The sequence below is a fragment of the Equus asinus genome, chromosome 20 (genome assembly GCF_041296235.1).
Source record: "Equus asinus isolate D_3611 breed Donkey chromosome 20, EquAss-T2T_v2, whole genome shotgun sequence".
In the NCBI taxonomy this organism is placed as follows: Eukaryota; Metazoa; Chordata; class Mammalia; order Perissodactyla; family Equidae; genus Equus; species Equus asinus.
The window spans coordinates 66,536,499-66,552,530 of record NC_091809.1 but is presented as its reverse complement, the minus strand read 5'-3'; the positions used below and the strand labels follow the sequence as shown (position 1 = coordinate 66,552,530).

Here is a 16,032-nt window from a genome sequence, read left to right as displayed (position 1 = left end):
TTCCGCGGTTTTTTTTTAATTTAATGAGTAAGGTCCTTATTGAAATGGAGGAACTCTCAATCCTTACTTAATTATAATTATTGATGTCAGCATCACATAATGCCCAGGCATTTTGTAAATTATAATTCCAGTTGTTCTCTCATTAGTGTTGAGTAAATTATAGTGGAAATGAATGTTAATTGGAACCTTTGCTGTTGGAAGATTAACTTTTGGCAAGGTGATAATGTTGAAATTCAAGTTTAGGCAGAGAAAGGGGGTGGGGCAGGCACTAACAGTTATAAACCAGACACCATGCTTTTGGTTACATGGGATAGTTCTGAGCTACGGTTCTCATTTTATGGATGAGGAAATGTCAGTAGCTTCCCAGTGTCACAGTCCAGTGAAGTAGACAAGCTGGGGATCAGATTCACATCTGTCAGACTTCAAAGCTGCTCCCCTATAGAATCATTCAATCCTGGAAATAAGGGGCAGTTATGCTCTTTTGGGAAATCTGACATTAACTCAATTTAACCCTTGCCTCCAACTTGTGTGTAGATATTTTCAAAATGAATAGAAGTGCTTAGAGCTGGTTAGTTACGCACGGGGTGGTCTGCCTCAGCCGTCAGTAGTTGAAGTGCTGGCACTGAGTTGGCTCCACTGGGATCATTGCACTAATTATGGAGCTGGCAGAGGCTAGTCTGCCTCTGGATGAAACCCAGAAGAGAGGAGGCAAATTACTTTTTTAAATGGTGTTTCATTATACAAGATAATTAAAATCATAAAACTGGTCCTCAGATATAAAAGGTAGAGCCTGTGAAGGAAGTGGGAATGAGTAGGTAACCACGGGATTTTTTTTTTCTTTATTGAAAAGATTTGCCTGTATATATTCATTTTGGGATTATCTTGTTGCTTATGGGCAAGGATGCTCATTTTACACTGTTTCCATATTAACTTTTCCCTCATTAATCTTGCATCCTGCAGCAATATGATATTGCTTTATCTGACCTAAATCAGCCGGTGCTTGTTAGTCTGTTGAAAAGCAAGAGAAATGACAACGCTGAGGCTCGGCTGGCCCACCTGATACCTGAGCTCTGCTTTCTAACAGGTAATGTTTATGTTTCATACCCTCTCAGGCTTCTGATCATGGGCTCCTGACACTTAGCCGTTGGCAGAGCCTCTTTAAGTAAGTCGAGTGCCAGAGCATTAATTTAACCCATGGAGGATGGGCCCGTTAAGTAGTTTATTTGACAGTAGGATATTTGAGGTGGGTATTGAGGAGGATAGGGTGCCCTTTGGAAATTGCTTGGCACAGTGAGTTATCTATTTCCTTGATGTTGTGTTTTCCATTTGTTACATTGATGTAAAATAGGCCCCCAGATACTTTTCTAAAGCTGCTCTTCACTATTTTTTGAACTTCACCAGAATAGGGAGTGATATAACTTTGGTTTTTTCAGGTATATTGTTGAGGATCCAAAATGATCCTTTTTTTCTTTTTGCAAAGCCTCCAGAAGGTAATCCTCCCTGACAGTAGAATCTGAGTAACTGTCTCCGGTACTTTCAATCGTGTTCCTTTGATTAACACGGTGGGACTATGAAGGGGAGACTTTCTACTTTTTACATTTTTTATTGCTCGAATCAGTTATGATGTGCATCTATTTATTTTACAAATAGAAAAATTAATAAGGATGTAGTCCTTGAAGGGAAGGAGGCTCGTTCTTCCTGGTGGTCTGATGTTCCAGGTCTGCACGGTCCCTCGTGGGAGCCCCAGCCGCATGCGTTTGTTGAGGACTTGAAATGTAACTAGTGTGACTGAGGGGCGGTCGGAGACCTGCTGCACATGTAGAACACAGACTGGATTTCTAAGACTTAATACATAGGAAAAAAGGGAAAATAATTCACTAATAATTTTTTAATTGATTACATGTTGAAATGATAATATTTTGGATATATTGAGTTAAATAATGTATACTATTTATATAATTTCGTCTGTTTCTTTTTGGCTTTTTTAATGTGGCTACTAGAAAATTTAAAATGACATCTGTAGCTTGCGTTTCTATTGGACAGTGCTGTCCAGATGCTAAATCTGATTCAGTTTAAGTGAAAAGCTGACACCGTGCCTGAGATGGGCCGGGGTTCCATTGCACATGGTTAGCGTTTTCACTTGGTTTTCATTTACACGTAATAGGGCTGACTGACGAGGCAACCTCTGATTTCCAGTTGATGAAAGCTGTGGCTGAAGAAACACGTCTCAGTCCTCTGGGAAGGCAGCAGCGCCTGGCCAGGCTTGCTGACGACATCCAGAGGTACCGAGATGCCTTGCTGGGCCACAGTGTACCCTGCCTAAGGCCTCGTTTATAGAATTGGGTCATCTGTAAACCGCTTCATTCCTTGATGAAAATGTCTCGTTGCTATTGATTGAGAGCATGGCATATTTGAATTGTGTTGTCCAGAGCCAGAGGTTCATCCGAGATGCCTCAGGACCGTAGGTTGAGGAGAGCTGGTTGGAGCCCACCAGGGCAGAAGTACTACCCCACTTCACCTAGACAGCTCTGCGCTCATCCACTGAATACGGTGAAGTTCTGGATAAAATTTTGGATGAAGACAAGGGATGTAATTAAAAAAAAATCAACCACTCTAGGCCCCCAATATTCAGGGTTAAGAATGTTCAGATCTTAATATAGTGGCCTCAGCACACTGAGCATTAGGAAGCCCCACGATGTGTTCTTTAAACTTAGGAACACCTTTGTGCCCTTTGGTTCAGCCTGTCTGATTCTCAGACTGCATTCCTGCCCTTGTTTATGACAGTTTGCTGTGACCTGTGAGGGGAAAATTGAGCGTCTCCCTGGTTCTCCCTTCTTATCACCTGAAACTTCACGGTCCAGTGCTGTAGCCCCGTGTGAAATGTGGCTAGTGCCACATCTTGAAATGATCATATTTTGGATATATTTGGTTAAATAATATATATTTTAAAAATAACTTTGTTACTTTGTACTTTTTTTAATGCAGCTGCTAGAAAATTTAAAATTATATATGTGGCTTGCTTTATATTTCTACTGGACAATATTGTAGAATGGTCTTTTTTCCTTTAAAAAGTGTTATTTTTTAAACTAATACCAGTATATGAAGGAACTTGAAAATTTACATAAGCAAGAAGAAAGAAGCGTGTGTGCATGCATATACTTGGTAAATATTTGTTTAATGAATGAATCATAATTGAATGAGTGGTGTATATTCTTTCAGATGTTTTCAAATGTATATAATCACGTTCTTTTTAGGAAAATAACAGTGCTGTATGTCATGTTTTATAACTTGCTTTTTCTTGAGCAATTCTATATGGTAAGTGTGCATCTCTAGTGTCATGCCAGTGGTTTCAGTTTTCCATTTCATGGCTACACATTATGTCACTTATTCTGGACATCTTTCTGACTTATGCCTATATGAGTGGAGCTTCCTGGTTCTCTCCTCTTGTACTGGGCTGTGGAGACGTCTTCCTGACGCACCTACCCGCACCTGTCAGTATCCCATTTACTTAACCCAGTTTTCTGTCCAGTGATTGCCTCACTCATCTCATCTGGGCAGAGAGTGTCTGAAGCAAAATAATTAATTCAAAGTATCCAATGTGACCAGACCAGACATAACATTAACAGGTGGAAACAATGAGCTGTTTTGGAAGGACAGTGGTTAAGAGGTTTGAGCTCCCTGAAGAGAGAGGGAAAGCTTTAATGGGCAGACGAAAACAAGGACCTCTTCAGTTTCCTTTGTGAGTGCCTCGCTTACCATGTCCTGGCCACTGTAATAGAAACCAGGAGACAAAGTCAGTGTGGCTGCTACAGCACAATGGAGGTTATCATATGTCATGATCCAATGAGATAGTACATAAACTATGAGTAGAGTTTACTAAGTTATAAACTTGAAGTACTAAACAAATATGAAGGTACTGTTATTATTTCTAATACTAATATTCTCCTCATAATCTTCCTACTGCCCTGTCTGTCCTTCCGAAGCGTAAGTCCTTATCTTCCCTTCCTTTATCGTCCTCCATCCACTCCCAAGCCAACAAATTCAAATATTCCAGAAGACATCTCTACATATAGCGACTCCAGAATATCTCTTTATGAACAAGTTTGTTATCAGGAATAATATTTCACATTTATTGAGCATGTAGCATGTGCCAGGCTGTGTGGCTGCACTTTCCGTGTATTGTCATGTTGTCTTTACATCAACCCTATGAAGTCGCTGGTTTTATGATCCCTACATTTTGCCAATAAGGAAATCAAGACTTTAAAAGATTTAAGAGTTTGGTCAAGGTCACATATGATATGTCACCACTAGGAGTTAGATCCGGGTCTGTCTGGCTCAAAGGCCCATTTTGCAAACCAACGTGCCACACTGGAAGCTTTTCCCCACCCTGCACATCCCAAATGGGTGCAGTCGTCCTCTGATTCTTTTCAGCAGGGAAAAAAAATGATGAGTAGAAATAGAAGCCAGAAATCCTAAAGAAAATCAGGCCCTGAATAATTCAGGAAGTTATAATTCTATCTCTAATGATTAAAATTATTCAGAAAGTAAGCACTTTAATGACTTAAAATTCAAATCTATCAACAGAAACAAGGATGCTCGTTTTGAGCTGGAGACCTGGGGGCTACGTTTTGGATGCCAGATGTCTCTGACTGGCCGGGTTGTGCCTTCAGAAAAAATATTAATGCAAGACCACGTAGTAAGTGCTGTGATTTTATTTTCATTTAGAAGTATTTACTTGGATATGTGTAAGTTTGAAGATTTGCCAGAGTGACTAGTGGGCTTACAGTATTCATTTGGTTTCTCCATGGCCACGTCCCTGCCCTCCCTTACTCTTCAGCCTTGCGGTTCCCTCTGATCCATGTGTACTTGTACCAGCTTAGAGGCATCTAGCAAACATGATTTAGGTTAGTCTGTGCAGTGTGGTGTCACATTTAAAGATGCATTAGAAAATGGCATTTCAAACCATTGCAATGAAAAGATGCCCACCTATTATTGGTGTTGTACTACTCTTATATCATTTTAAAAAACCCAAAACCAAAAATACAACTATAGTACCTGAGAAAATTTTATTAATTGATGAAGGCGGATTTCAAAAGACTATGTTTTCTGATACCAGAGTTGGTTCTTTAGTTGCTGTGTCAGTTGCATCTGTTAATCTTCTAAAGTAAAATGCTGCTCAATTGGCATAAACATGAAACAGTTTGCACAGAACCCATCCCCAGCTCCAGCACTCAGGGAAAGAGGCCTTCTGAAACTGAAGAGATGTATCATTACCTCTTTTGGGCTTCAGTTGAAGAAACAAACCTATTTTATGCAAAAAATTTGCATTATCTTTCTACTTTTCCCCTCCGTTTTCCCCATTTTAAAAGCCAGTTCCATTTCATGTCATTTTTAAAGGCTCTCTTCTTGCCTTGTTTGCTATAATAAATCAACATGTCTAAACTAATGTATCTGAGCAACCAATGTTTTATGTTGGCAGAATGGGGATTTTTAAAATCATTTCTTTTGATAATCTATCCAAATTACCAAAATCCTTACTGGAGAAGCTGAAGAAAAACTACTTTTAAGAACAAAGCACTTTGTCACCTGCTAAAATGTAGGCCCCCGTTGGGATCTTGGTCGGGAGTCAATAGAGAGAAGCTCAGTTTCAGTTCCTTGTATGGAGTGGGACTTAAAATATTTGAAATGATCTGTTTCCTCATCTCTATAAGTGAGGTCACATGTGTCAGAGCTGTTTTTGGTGTGGAAACAGGTCTTCATAGGAGGAGGCACTGAAATGGAGAACCCGCCCCCTAGAGGCGGTGGCGGCTGTCATTGACTTCTTGGCAAATGCTGCTTTTCTGAAATTGGGTTCTAAGAACTGAGCAAACTAAAGGTTCACAGGCCTCAGAGTAGGCCCTGGGCATTTGTCCTGGGTCTCCTGCCAGTCCATAAGATGACAGCAGGTAGGAGTGTAGGTGAGGAGACAGTGGCTCTCCCCGTACTGGCTCGAATGGAAAGGAGTGAACCTTGACTCCAGATTGAACCATCTGTGGAGGGCTAGCCCTTCCCCTTCTTTCTCAGGCTAAGGTCACCTCCAGGAGCTGAGTCCCTGCCTGGCCACCTGATGGACGGCGTCATGAGGATGGCAGGTGGTTGGAAGTCAGAGTGCTTGGTGGAAAGTACCCTGATGGCAGTGTCAAGAAGACCAGCATTCTAAACCTGTCACTGCCACCGACTGGCTCCCTAACCTCTCTCAGCTACAGCTTTGGAGTCTGTAAAACAAGGGGATTGCACAGTGCTTCTTAAACATTAATGTACACATGGGTTACCTGGGAACTTGTTAGCTTACAGATTCTGATTCAGTGGGTCTGGAATGGGACTCTGCATCTCTGACAAGCTCTCAGGAGATAGTCATGCTGCTACAAGACAACACTTTGAGTAGTAAGAGATTAGATTACAGTGTGGTCTCTTTTTTTGGTGAGGAAGATTGGCCCTGAGCTAACATTTGTGCCAGTCTTCCTCTATTTTGTATGTGGGATGCTGCCACTGCTTGGCCTGATGAGTGGTATGTAGGTCTGTGCCCGGGATATGAACCCATGAACCCTGGGCCACTGAAGCAGAGCACCTGAACTTAACCACTATGCCATCAGGCTGGCCCCAGTGTGGTCCTTTTTAATTCAAGCAGTGGCTCTTCCCAGCAGTGACATTTCCATTTGATTCCAGTCCATGGATATAAGCAGAGGGCTAGTGACCAGTCTAAAGTCTTCCCTCTTCAGTGCAGGGAGCTTCTTTTTCCTGGTCACCTGGAGAAACTTCCAAGAGTGAGAAAGGAGCTTGTGTCCTGGTCTCATCTTTGCTCCTAGATGTAGCCTACTCCTAGCATAATGTGTATTCTTAACTGCCCCGTAGGATTTGTTAGTTTTAGTATGACGACCTGGAGTATCAATAATCAGCATTTTCTATCTGAGATATCTACATGCCTGAAATAAAGAGACCAAATTGGACAGCCCCCTTGCCTGAGCCGTTCATGATAAAGGTCGTAGAGTCTTAGAACTGTAAGGGAACCTAGGGATCTTTGAACCAGACACGTTTCTTTGCACGCAGCAGAGGTCCATGAGGTAAGGGGATTTGCCAAAGGGTCTGCAGCCAGAGAGTGGCCACCCAGGGATGATGCTCAGATGCCTCCACTCGGGAAGCACCTGTATTCTGTCAGATGTGCCCTGCTTGTATCGGTGTTTGAAGTCTGTGAATACCAGACTGTATGAATAGTTCTGTTATGACAAAGATGGACCATCTCCACACTGTCTTTATTTAATTGCTCTCTGAATAAATGTGTTCAATCCTTTCATGATCATTATTTTCCTCAGTGTCAACCTTTGTCGGCTGCTGATTGGTTCAAGGATCTGCGAACTTGCAAGATTTTGAGCACACAACCTTTGAATAAATGGTTGGTTATATGTAGTAACAGAGCAGAAGATGCAACTGAGAACTTTCTGAACTGCTTGAGAAGAGTTGGAAGTTCCGTGGGGTTTAATGTGGACTACCCCAAAATGTGAGAATATACTGAAAATCATCCCAACCTTTTCCATATATTAATTTGGTTTGGTTAGAAGATAGGAAATAATGGCTGACAGAGCTACAAAAGCTTCCTCATCTCAGTAAATTTTCCTAATATAAAGTGCTAAGAAAATAGTTACAAGTAGATTTTACGGTGATTAAATTTTTATTCAGTTGAAGTATATTTTATGTTGGTCTTGTAAAACTTTTTTCACAGTTTTTTAAGCAATAGTCTCATTACTTCAAAATCTTTTCAGTACTAGTTTGGGTATAAATCCTTAATAAATCAATCTATTGCCTTCCCAACCTTTTTTCCTTAATTCTTTCCTATTGGTTATTTATAAAACTTAAGCAGGATATTAAAAAATAAAAGTTGCATTTCCTGACTTATTTGATACATTTTATGCTTTGAAATTTAAGGTAAAAATAGATCTGAAATAAGCTTTTCTGATTCTGTTACTATAGCATGATTAGTCATTTAAGTAGTTTTCTGTTAAAACCGAAGTCATTCATTTAGTTTTTGAACATTTGTTGAGTATCTACTGTATGCTAGACGCTATGCCAGTTATTGGAGATGAGAAAGATAAATAAATTGCTTGCACTTTAGTAAGGGATCCATATATATACACATAATCACAGTTAAATTGGATATTGTTTTGCTTTAGAAAAGCCATAAAGTTGGTCATGCTTCATTTTATTGAGCTTGATATGCTTGGTAAGGAGCAATAAATACTTCATTTTCTTTGTTCCAGTGGAGGTGCAAATGTCCTAATTGGCATGGTGGGAAGTTATACTTAAACACGTGGTTACTAATTAATTACATTGGCAGTGCAAGCATTGTTGAAAAGCATAGATATTCCCAAAATCTCATTTTACATCGTAGTGTAGAGTTCTCCTCTTATCAAATCTGTTAACAAATCACCTGGTTTGAGTTTCGCCTGCTCTAATTTCTCTTCACCCACGAGCTAACAAAGCAGGAAGAGATGAATGAAAGGAGCCACAGTCAGCAGACCCTGGGCGGGCGTCACGGGCTCGCTCTTACACGAGTTCCACAAACAAGCCCCTGCCCATGTTCTATTCTTGCCAGCCCATATTTTATTCCATCCTTTTTCTTTCCCATGAAGTATCTATTTACCTGTTAGATTTATATGCATAGTTTCTCCCATCCGAAGTGTTTACCTGATGAGTTTAGAAGGATTGGACAGTAAGAGAGCGGTTGAGTCTGCGTGCAAGAGATTGAATTGGAAGAGTCAGAAACATTTAGTTGCAGGCCATTCCCGCAGCTCAGTTAAAATCAGCAAGCAGGAGGCAGTGGTCCTGCCACCTACTGGGCAAGTTTTACAATGCTATGGGGCATTGGGACAGTCCAGTCACATACAGGTATGAGAGGCTGATTGTCCATAAAGAAACTAGATCTGTAAATCCCTCTGTGTGGAAATTACTTCTGTAGCCTCTGGTCCCTAACATGATGTAAGCACAGAACAGCTAATTGATAAGTTTTATTGGTTGATCGATTGATCAAAGCTAAATATTCCAGGCTCCAAACAAGCTACCACTAAGGAAAAAACCTTTCAGTCTAAAATATGCAGATTAGCTGAATATCTGGGTCTCATTAACCTGATGATTTTTGAAACATTTATTTTTAAGTTCCCCTGGAACTTCAGATTCAGTATTAGAGAAATCTTAATCCCAGTTTCACTTGAACCCTGTTTCAGACGCTCGATATTGAGACTTGTGATTTCAAAACTTCACTTTCAACCCCGTTTTGAACAACAGAATTAATTAATTGTAGGGATTCCATGCAATTGAAGAAATTTCATTTTCCACCAAATGATTTTTTAAGCTCATAAAAATGATTGTTAAATGTTTTGGGTGTGTCTTGTAGTGGGAGAAACAATTTTGGACTTCAAAAGGTTTTCACTTTCTTCTAAGTTTTTCCTCAAATTCCTAGTCTGTTGTAAAAATCCATTTGTATTATTTTAAGTCCTGATGATATATGCTACTAAGAAGGGAATTATGTATCTTCAAAATTCATCTTTTTATGTAGCATAAAAGTACAAGAAAATCCAGCAGCATTCCTTACCAGTATACAGAAACATGTTGGTCCTGATGTTCAGTTGGTAAGTAGAGGATAATCTTTGTGTTTTGATGTATTATTTTTATTTTTTCTTTAGAAGGCAAAAATTGAAAGAAGGAATCCGAAAATATTCTCCCATGATGTGTTTGCAAATTGCTGTGCATTTCCTCAAGCACTTAAGAAAGTATTAGTCTTAGTACTTTAATCAATATTTTATCTCCCTTTCAGATTTCTAATATTAATTTTTAAATGTCTGCTGTTAGCCCTGTATCAGCCTTGTGGATGTTTGCATATTTTCCAGCTTGTTGGGGGTATTTTTCACTTAAGATTTAAGATAAATTGATTCCCACCTCATCCCATAAATGTTGGGGCACCCCGTGTTCTCCCCAGTGTTTCAGGGGATTCTTGGAGCGTTTAGGTTTTTCCATGTCGCCAATGGCCCCAAGTTCCTGCTTCCTCTGAATTCTTGCCCTCTGTGTGTCTCATCTTTCACCGGTGCCATTTCCTCCTGCATTGCGTCCCTCTGTGGGACATCCGCAATTGTCTCATCTCCCAGAGTATCATGTGTGTATGTGTGTGTGTGCATGCGTGCATGTGTGCGTGTTTGGTGTGTAGCTGACTTTGCAGTGGGTCTGGGGCCAAGGCATGATTATGTCACACCCCAACATTCCAGACAAGTTAAAATTGACATCCCTGTTCATAAAAATCTCTCAACCATTCTGATTTCTTAGAAGTGTTTACTTTTCACCCAGGCCTCACCTCCCAATATATTGTAGTGCTCTCCTGTCCTGCCTCCTCGGCTCAGCTTCCTAGCTCACTCATCCCAACTCCCGACATTCCCCGTCATCTCTCGTGCAAAGTAGTTTAGCTTCCTCTTTGTTTCTTTTTCAGTCAGACACCAAAAAATGGTCCATAAGGATGTTATGGTAAAAAGGATTCTCACCCTAAAAGCATTTATTTTTTATTCAAAAAAATCAAACTTTCAGAAATGTTGCAAGAACAGTACAAAGAACTCCCATATACTCTCAACCCAGATTCCCCAATTGTTGGTATTTTATATTTGCTTTATCATTCCCTCCACCCCTCCCTCCCTCAGCTCTGGAATCAGACATTTCTCCAATGAGCCCTGATTGATTTTAGTAGAGAACAGTATTTAGAAACCAAGATCTGGGCACTGGGTGTGCTTATTTGCTACTGGGGTGTCACTGCCCCTAAGCTTTCTCAATGGGCAAAGCTAGGAAATTTGTGTATGTATCTATCTATTATACATACACACACATACATTTACGTCTGTTTTATTACTATATGTGTTAATGTATATTGAAAACAAGTTTAAACACGCCTCCAGTCCCAATCCAGCACCGTGGGAAAGTGTTCCCATTTTTCATATTTGTCCCTCCCTTCTCTGATAGTGAGAAACATGGCTCCTAGTATTCTCCACATGTTTGCTTACTTCTCAGTCCCTTAGCGTGTAACCAGTCTCACTTGACTCTCAATTTTTTTGGCCCTGGTCCGTAGTGGGCCACTGCCTTGTTCTACCACCTACCTCACTTGGCCCCAAATTCATAGGGTAGAAGGAAGGAAGGCCCCTAAGAGGCTTTTGCTGACAATTTAAAAATATTTTTTCCTACTTTATCTAATTATGTTTAAATAATTTTAGCCCTTGACATTATAGTTTTGAACAGTTCTACAGATTAAAAAATCGCTTTGTTTTCTTCTGTTAATCATGACAGCACCTATCTTTTCTATACTTGTAAGTTTTTGAAGGTACAGAATACAATACGGGAAGGAGATGGAGGTAGGCCAGGAGAAGTCCTTCTGTGAGGGAAACGGCCAATAAGAAGTAGGGACAGAGACAGAAATGGGTGGAATTAAAAATACCAGGGAGCTGAAGTTTCTTTCTCCTTATTTTTCCTCCTGCCATATCCAGACTCTCAAGTCCCAGTAAACAAAATATTTGCTCTTGTTTCTGTTATTTTGGTTGTCTAGTACCTAATGGGAAAGAGACCACAGTTTAAGCCAGTTCTTATCTGCTGGTGAAGGTGAGCGAGTGGGCAGTGGGGATGAGAGCTGGAGAGTCGCAGGAAAAGAAGGAGGGAGGGAGCTGGAGAAAGAGTTAGGTTAGAGGGGCATTTGAGGAGGCTCACAGAATCATGATGTAGAGAAAGGAGGAGGAAGGAAAAGCCAGGGGAGATGGGCAGGTTTGCAGTGGGGATTTGCAGAGAAGACAGCTGGTGAGAAGGCCTTTCAAAGGCATTGATTAATTGTCAGTGGTTTCAAGGCCATTTAAGAGAACTACAGGCATGTTAATATTTGCTCCTTGGGAACCGAAGGGCGAGAGATGTTTAGAGAATCTATGCATTCATTTTTTTAAAAGCTACTTCTAAGTGTAAGTAAATTGATTTTCTTTTCTTCTCTTTTTTTTGCTTTAGGTAATGTGTATTCTGCCTTCTAATCAGAAGAGCTATTATGAGTCCATTAAAAAGTATTTGAGCTCAGACTGCCCAGTCGCGAGCCAGTGTGTGCTTGCCCGGACCTTGAATAAACAGGGCATTCTGATGAGTGTTGCCACCAAGATTGCCATGCAGATGACCTGTAAACTGGGAGGCGAGCTGTGGGCCGTTGAAATCCCCGTGAGGAATCTGTCGCTCTTTTCCTTTTAGTAATCAATCAATCAATTAATTTTTAAAATTAAATCAGAGTAGGAGGTATTTTCCCGTGATCCCAGAAGTATTTGTTCTGTTTGGTAAGGCTCTGCTCTGGGTTCTGGCATTACACGAGCTACTGTGAGGGTCCCCAGAAGGTGAGGCATGTCCCCTCTTCTCAAGGAGCTTCGGTTAAGCTGCTAACAGATTATTTCATGACAGAGAATCTAGGTGGGCATGGACTTGCAGAGCCTTGATTGGAACCTCCCAGCTGCTATTGAAACTCTGTGCTCCATGGCTCCTCCCCTGCTCTGCTTTCAGCAGAGTGCTAACTCTCAGAGTGGCCTTGCACCTTGGGTGGGGGCCACCCCAGAGTTTGGGGAGCTGGCAGAGTCTGTGATCTGAACCTCCAAACTGTTGGGTGATCTGAGAAAATCCTTATGGTCACTGTGAGATGAAGTGAGGGAGTGAGAAGTGAAGGAATGTTGCCTGTTCCCTGACGTATCCATCACTAGAATGTGCGCGGTTTCCCCCAGCTGCCCCCTCCTGGAAGTGCCTAGCCAAGCGAGGATTCCTTAGCCATCTGAAGAATAGGGATGGAATTCCTCTTCAGATTCCTTCAGCCCAGAGGCAAGGGATAAATGGATTGACCACTTTCCCAGAATCTCCTGAGCCACAGCTGGCTCTTGCCCGCCCCCACAGAGGATGGTGGCTATTTTGGACTACACTGAGTCTCTTACGCAAAGTACGTACTGTATTCTTCCCTCCATCTTTACGTCTCCTTGGTTTCTGATTTGATAATTTGCCTCACCTGGACCTTGATGTCCCTGGCACATAGCTTAACTTAAATAATTTAATCCCTAGGGACCACTTTTAAAAAACTTTATGTTAAATCATTGCTTGGGGAAAGTATACCTCATCTCATTATATCATGGAAATTTTAATTTTACAGTTGAAGTCCCTGATGGTGGTCGGCATTGATGTCTGTAAAGATGCATTCAACACGGGAATGGTGGCGGTTGGATTTGTGGCCAGTATGAACCCCAGAATCACCAGGTACATTAAAAATTACCCTAACATGTTCTTTAATTATTATTTGTGGTTTAATTAAAGACAGTACAGCAAGAAATAGCTTGTAATCTTCATTTTTAAAATATGAACACATGGTCATAAATTTTACTTACATATAAAAATGTGATTCATAATCTTGGGATAAAGCCTCATTAAAAAACTATTTTTATACATACATTAGGACAAGCTATTGCTCATATGCCAATCATATTCCCAAAATGATGGACATGTGAAAATTCTCGTGCATTTATTTTCTGAACATCTGCATTGTATTAGGCACTAGGAATTTTACCCACATTATGTCAAGCAGCCGAGCAGTGGAATCAGATGGTCTGGATTTGTATCCTGAGCTGCCGTTTCCTTTCTCTGTGTCTGAGGTCTAGTTACTTAACCTTGCCCCAGTGTAGTCATCTGTGTAAAGGGGATGACAGGGATGCCAATTTCATCTCTGGGAATTACATAAGATAAAGTGCTTAGAACATCACAAACCATAGTAAATGCCCAATACATGCTTGTCATTGTCATTGTTATCATTATGACTTGCAGACACTTGATGTAGTGGTTCTTCACACAGCTATTAAAAGCATGAGCAGGATTAGGATTAATGCATTAAACATTGACTCATAGTACTTCTTACATTGTAGTTCTTAGAACTGTTTCAATATTTGTAACTAAACAACCCGTTTTGAGGCTGTAGGAGCTGTTTGCAACATGTTTTCTTCCTAGACTTAAGTATTTGATTTACTCTGTTAAACTTGTGATCAGGTATGTATTTGGGATTGTGGGAAACAGGAAAAAGTAGCAACATGCCTCCGACCTCATTCCAGGGTGTATGAGATCCCTGTTATGTGTGTCATTTGTTAATCAGGCAGGTAAAGGACTTCTGGCTTGTTAGCAGCATTCCTAATTGCGTCATTACTGTTGCCTGTATTTGGAGAACTCTGATAATGTTGACCCATACTTACCATCAAGTCATGATCTTTGTCTTCCAAGTGCTTTTATTTAATTAACGACTTTAGCAAGAGAACTGGTTTCTGAAACCTAAATAAGTTAATCATGCTGAGATGTCAAGTCCAAAATGCTCACCTATGGAAGTGGAAGTTTATGCTTGAGAAATCTTTGAATATTTTGAAAATAGATCTACTGCAAAACTAATAAATTCCTTTATAATAATAACATAGTGGCCTCTATTTATTATTCCTTATTATTTGCTGAATACTGTGCTAAGTACTTCATATATATTGTCTATTTTAATTTTCACAACAACACCGTGAGGTAGTAAGTACCTTACTGTCTTGTATATTTCCTTGGTACAGATGAGGAAACCGAGGCTTAGGTTCACATAGCAAAGTCACAGAGCAGCTGAGTATGCCAGCCAGGATTTGAAGCCAGAAATGTCTGATGCCAGCACTATGCTTTAGTTTCTCTTATCAATGAATTTCATTTGGGGAGAGGAGGGTTTTAGTGTAACTGTGCTCATATAGCATGTACAAAATTGTAAGCATTGATTTTTACTCATAATGTCTATTTTTTAAAATTGAGGTATAATTGATGTATAACACTATATTAGCTTCAAGTGTACAACATAATGATTTGATGTTTGTATATATTGTGAATGATCACCACAATAAGTCTAGTTAACATCTGTCACCATAGTTACAAAAGCTTTTCTTTTTGTAAATAAGACTTTTAAGAACTACTCTCTTAACAACTTTCACATATGCAATGCAGTATTATTAATTATAGTCACCGTGCTGCACATTACGTTTCCATGACATTTATTTTGTAACTGGAAGTTTGTGCTTTTTGACTCCATTTGCCCATTTCACCCATCCCTCCAACCCCCACGTTTGGCAACCACCAATCTGTTCTCTGTGTCCGTGAGCGTTTTTTTTTTTTTAATTTCACATATAAGTCAGATCATCAGCATTTGTCTCTCTCTGTCTGACTTATTTCACTTAGCATAATGCCCTCAACGTCTATCCATGTTTTTGCAAATGGCAAGATTTAATTCTTTTTTATGGCTGAATAATACTCCATAGTGTGTACACACTACATCGTCTTTATCCTTTCATCCATTGATGGACACATGTTGTTTTCTATTTCTTAACTTAATATTAATGTATGTTTATGGTAGAAATTTTGAAGTTGAACGTTACTTTTCTTCTTTTCTTACTTTAGGTGGTTCTCCCGCTGTATCCTTCAGAGAACGACAGCTGGTGTTGCAGATTGCTTAAAAGTTTTCATGACCGGTACTGAAAATATAGCAATGGGGGCGGGCTCCAAGGACTGTTCCTTCGGACTGAGAGTCCACATGCCTATGGCAGACTAGATGGCTGGAAACAGACTCCCCAAGCCTGCCTGTGTCTACTGTCACCCAGTTAGAGACCCCCAAAGCTGTGTCATGACTCAGGCCAGCAGTCAGATTCTGTAGAATTTACATTTGTTATCTGCATGTGATAAACAGAAAGGCAAGAGGTAGCTGCTGTAGCTTCTGGTGGCTCTGGCAAGCAGCCTGAAGGCCAAAAGAAACCTCCCCTGGAGAAACCGGGTTTATGACAGAGCAGTGTTAAGCCTAGAAGTAGGAGAGAAGCCTTTGGGATTGGAGTAGGGATGCTGGCAGGTGAAGGGCAGCATAGCAGGAGATGCTGGGGAAGACAGCAGATGAGGAAGGATGTCCTCCTCACACTGGGATGCAGT

General features: G+C 40.5%; 1 protein-coding gene across 1 annotated transcript in view; it reads left to right on the top strand.

The window, feature by feature from the left end:
* The window catches only part of PIWIL4 (piwi like RNA-mediated gene silencing 4), a 36,914-nt gene that overhangs the window by 15,829 nt on the left and 5,053 nt on the right, over window positions 1-16,032 (top strand). The window contains exons 8-15 of the mRNA XM_070490432.1: window positions 961-1,084; window positions 2,165-2,282; window positions 4,585-4,696; window positions 7,350-7,534; window positions 9,587-9,659; window positions 12,049-12,249; window positions 13,214-13,317; window positions 15,514-15,584. Coding sequence (XP_070346533.1) covers window positions 961-1,084; window positions 2,165-2,282; window positions 4,585-4,696; window positions 7,350-7,534; window positions 9,587-9,659; window positions 12,049-12,249; window positions 13,214-13,317; window positions 15,514-15,584 — 988 coding nt within the window. The remainder of the gene's footprint in view (window positions 1-960; window positions 1,085-2,164; window positions 2,283-4,584; window positions 4,697-7,349; window positions 7,535-9,586; window positions 9,660-12,048; window positions 12,250-13,213; window positions 13,318-15,513; window positions 15,585-16,032) is intronic.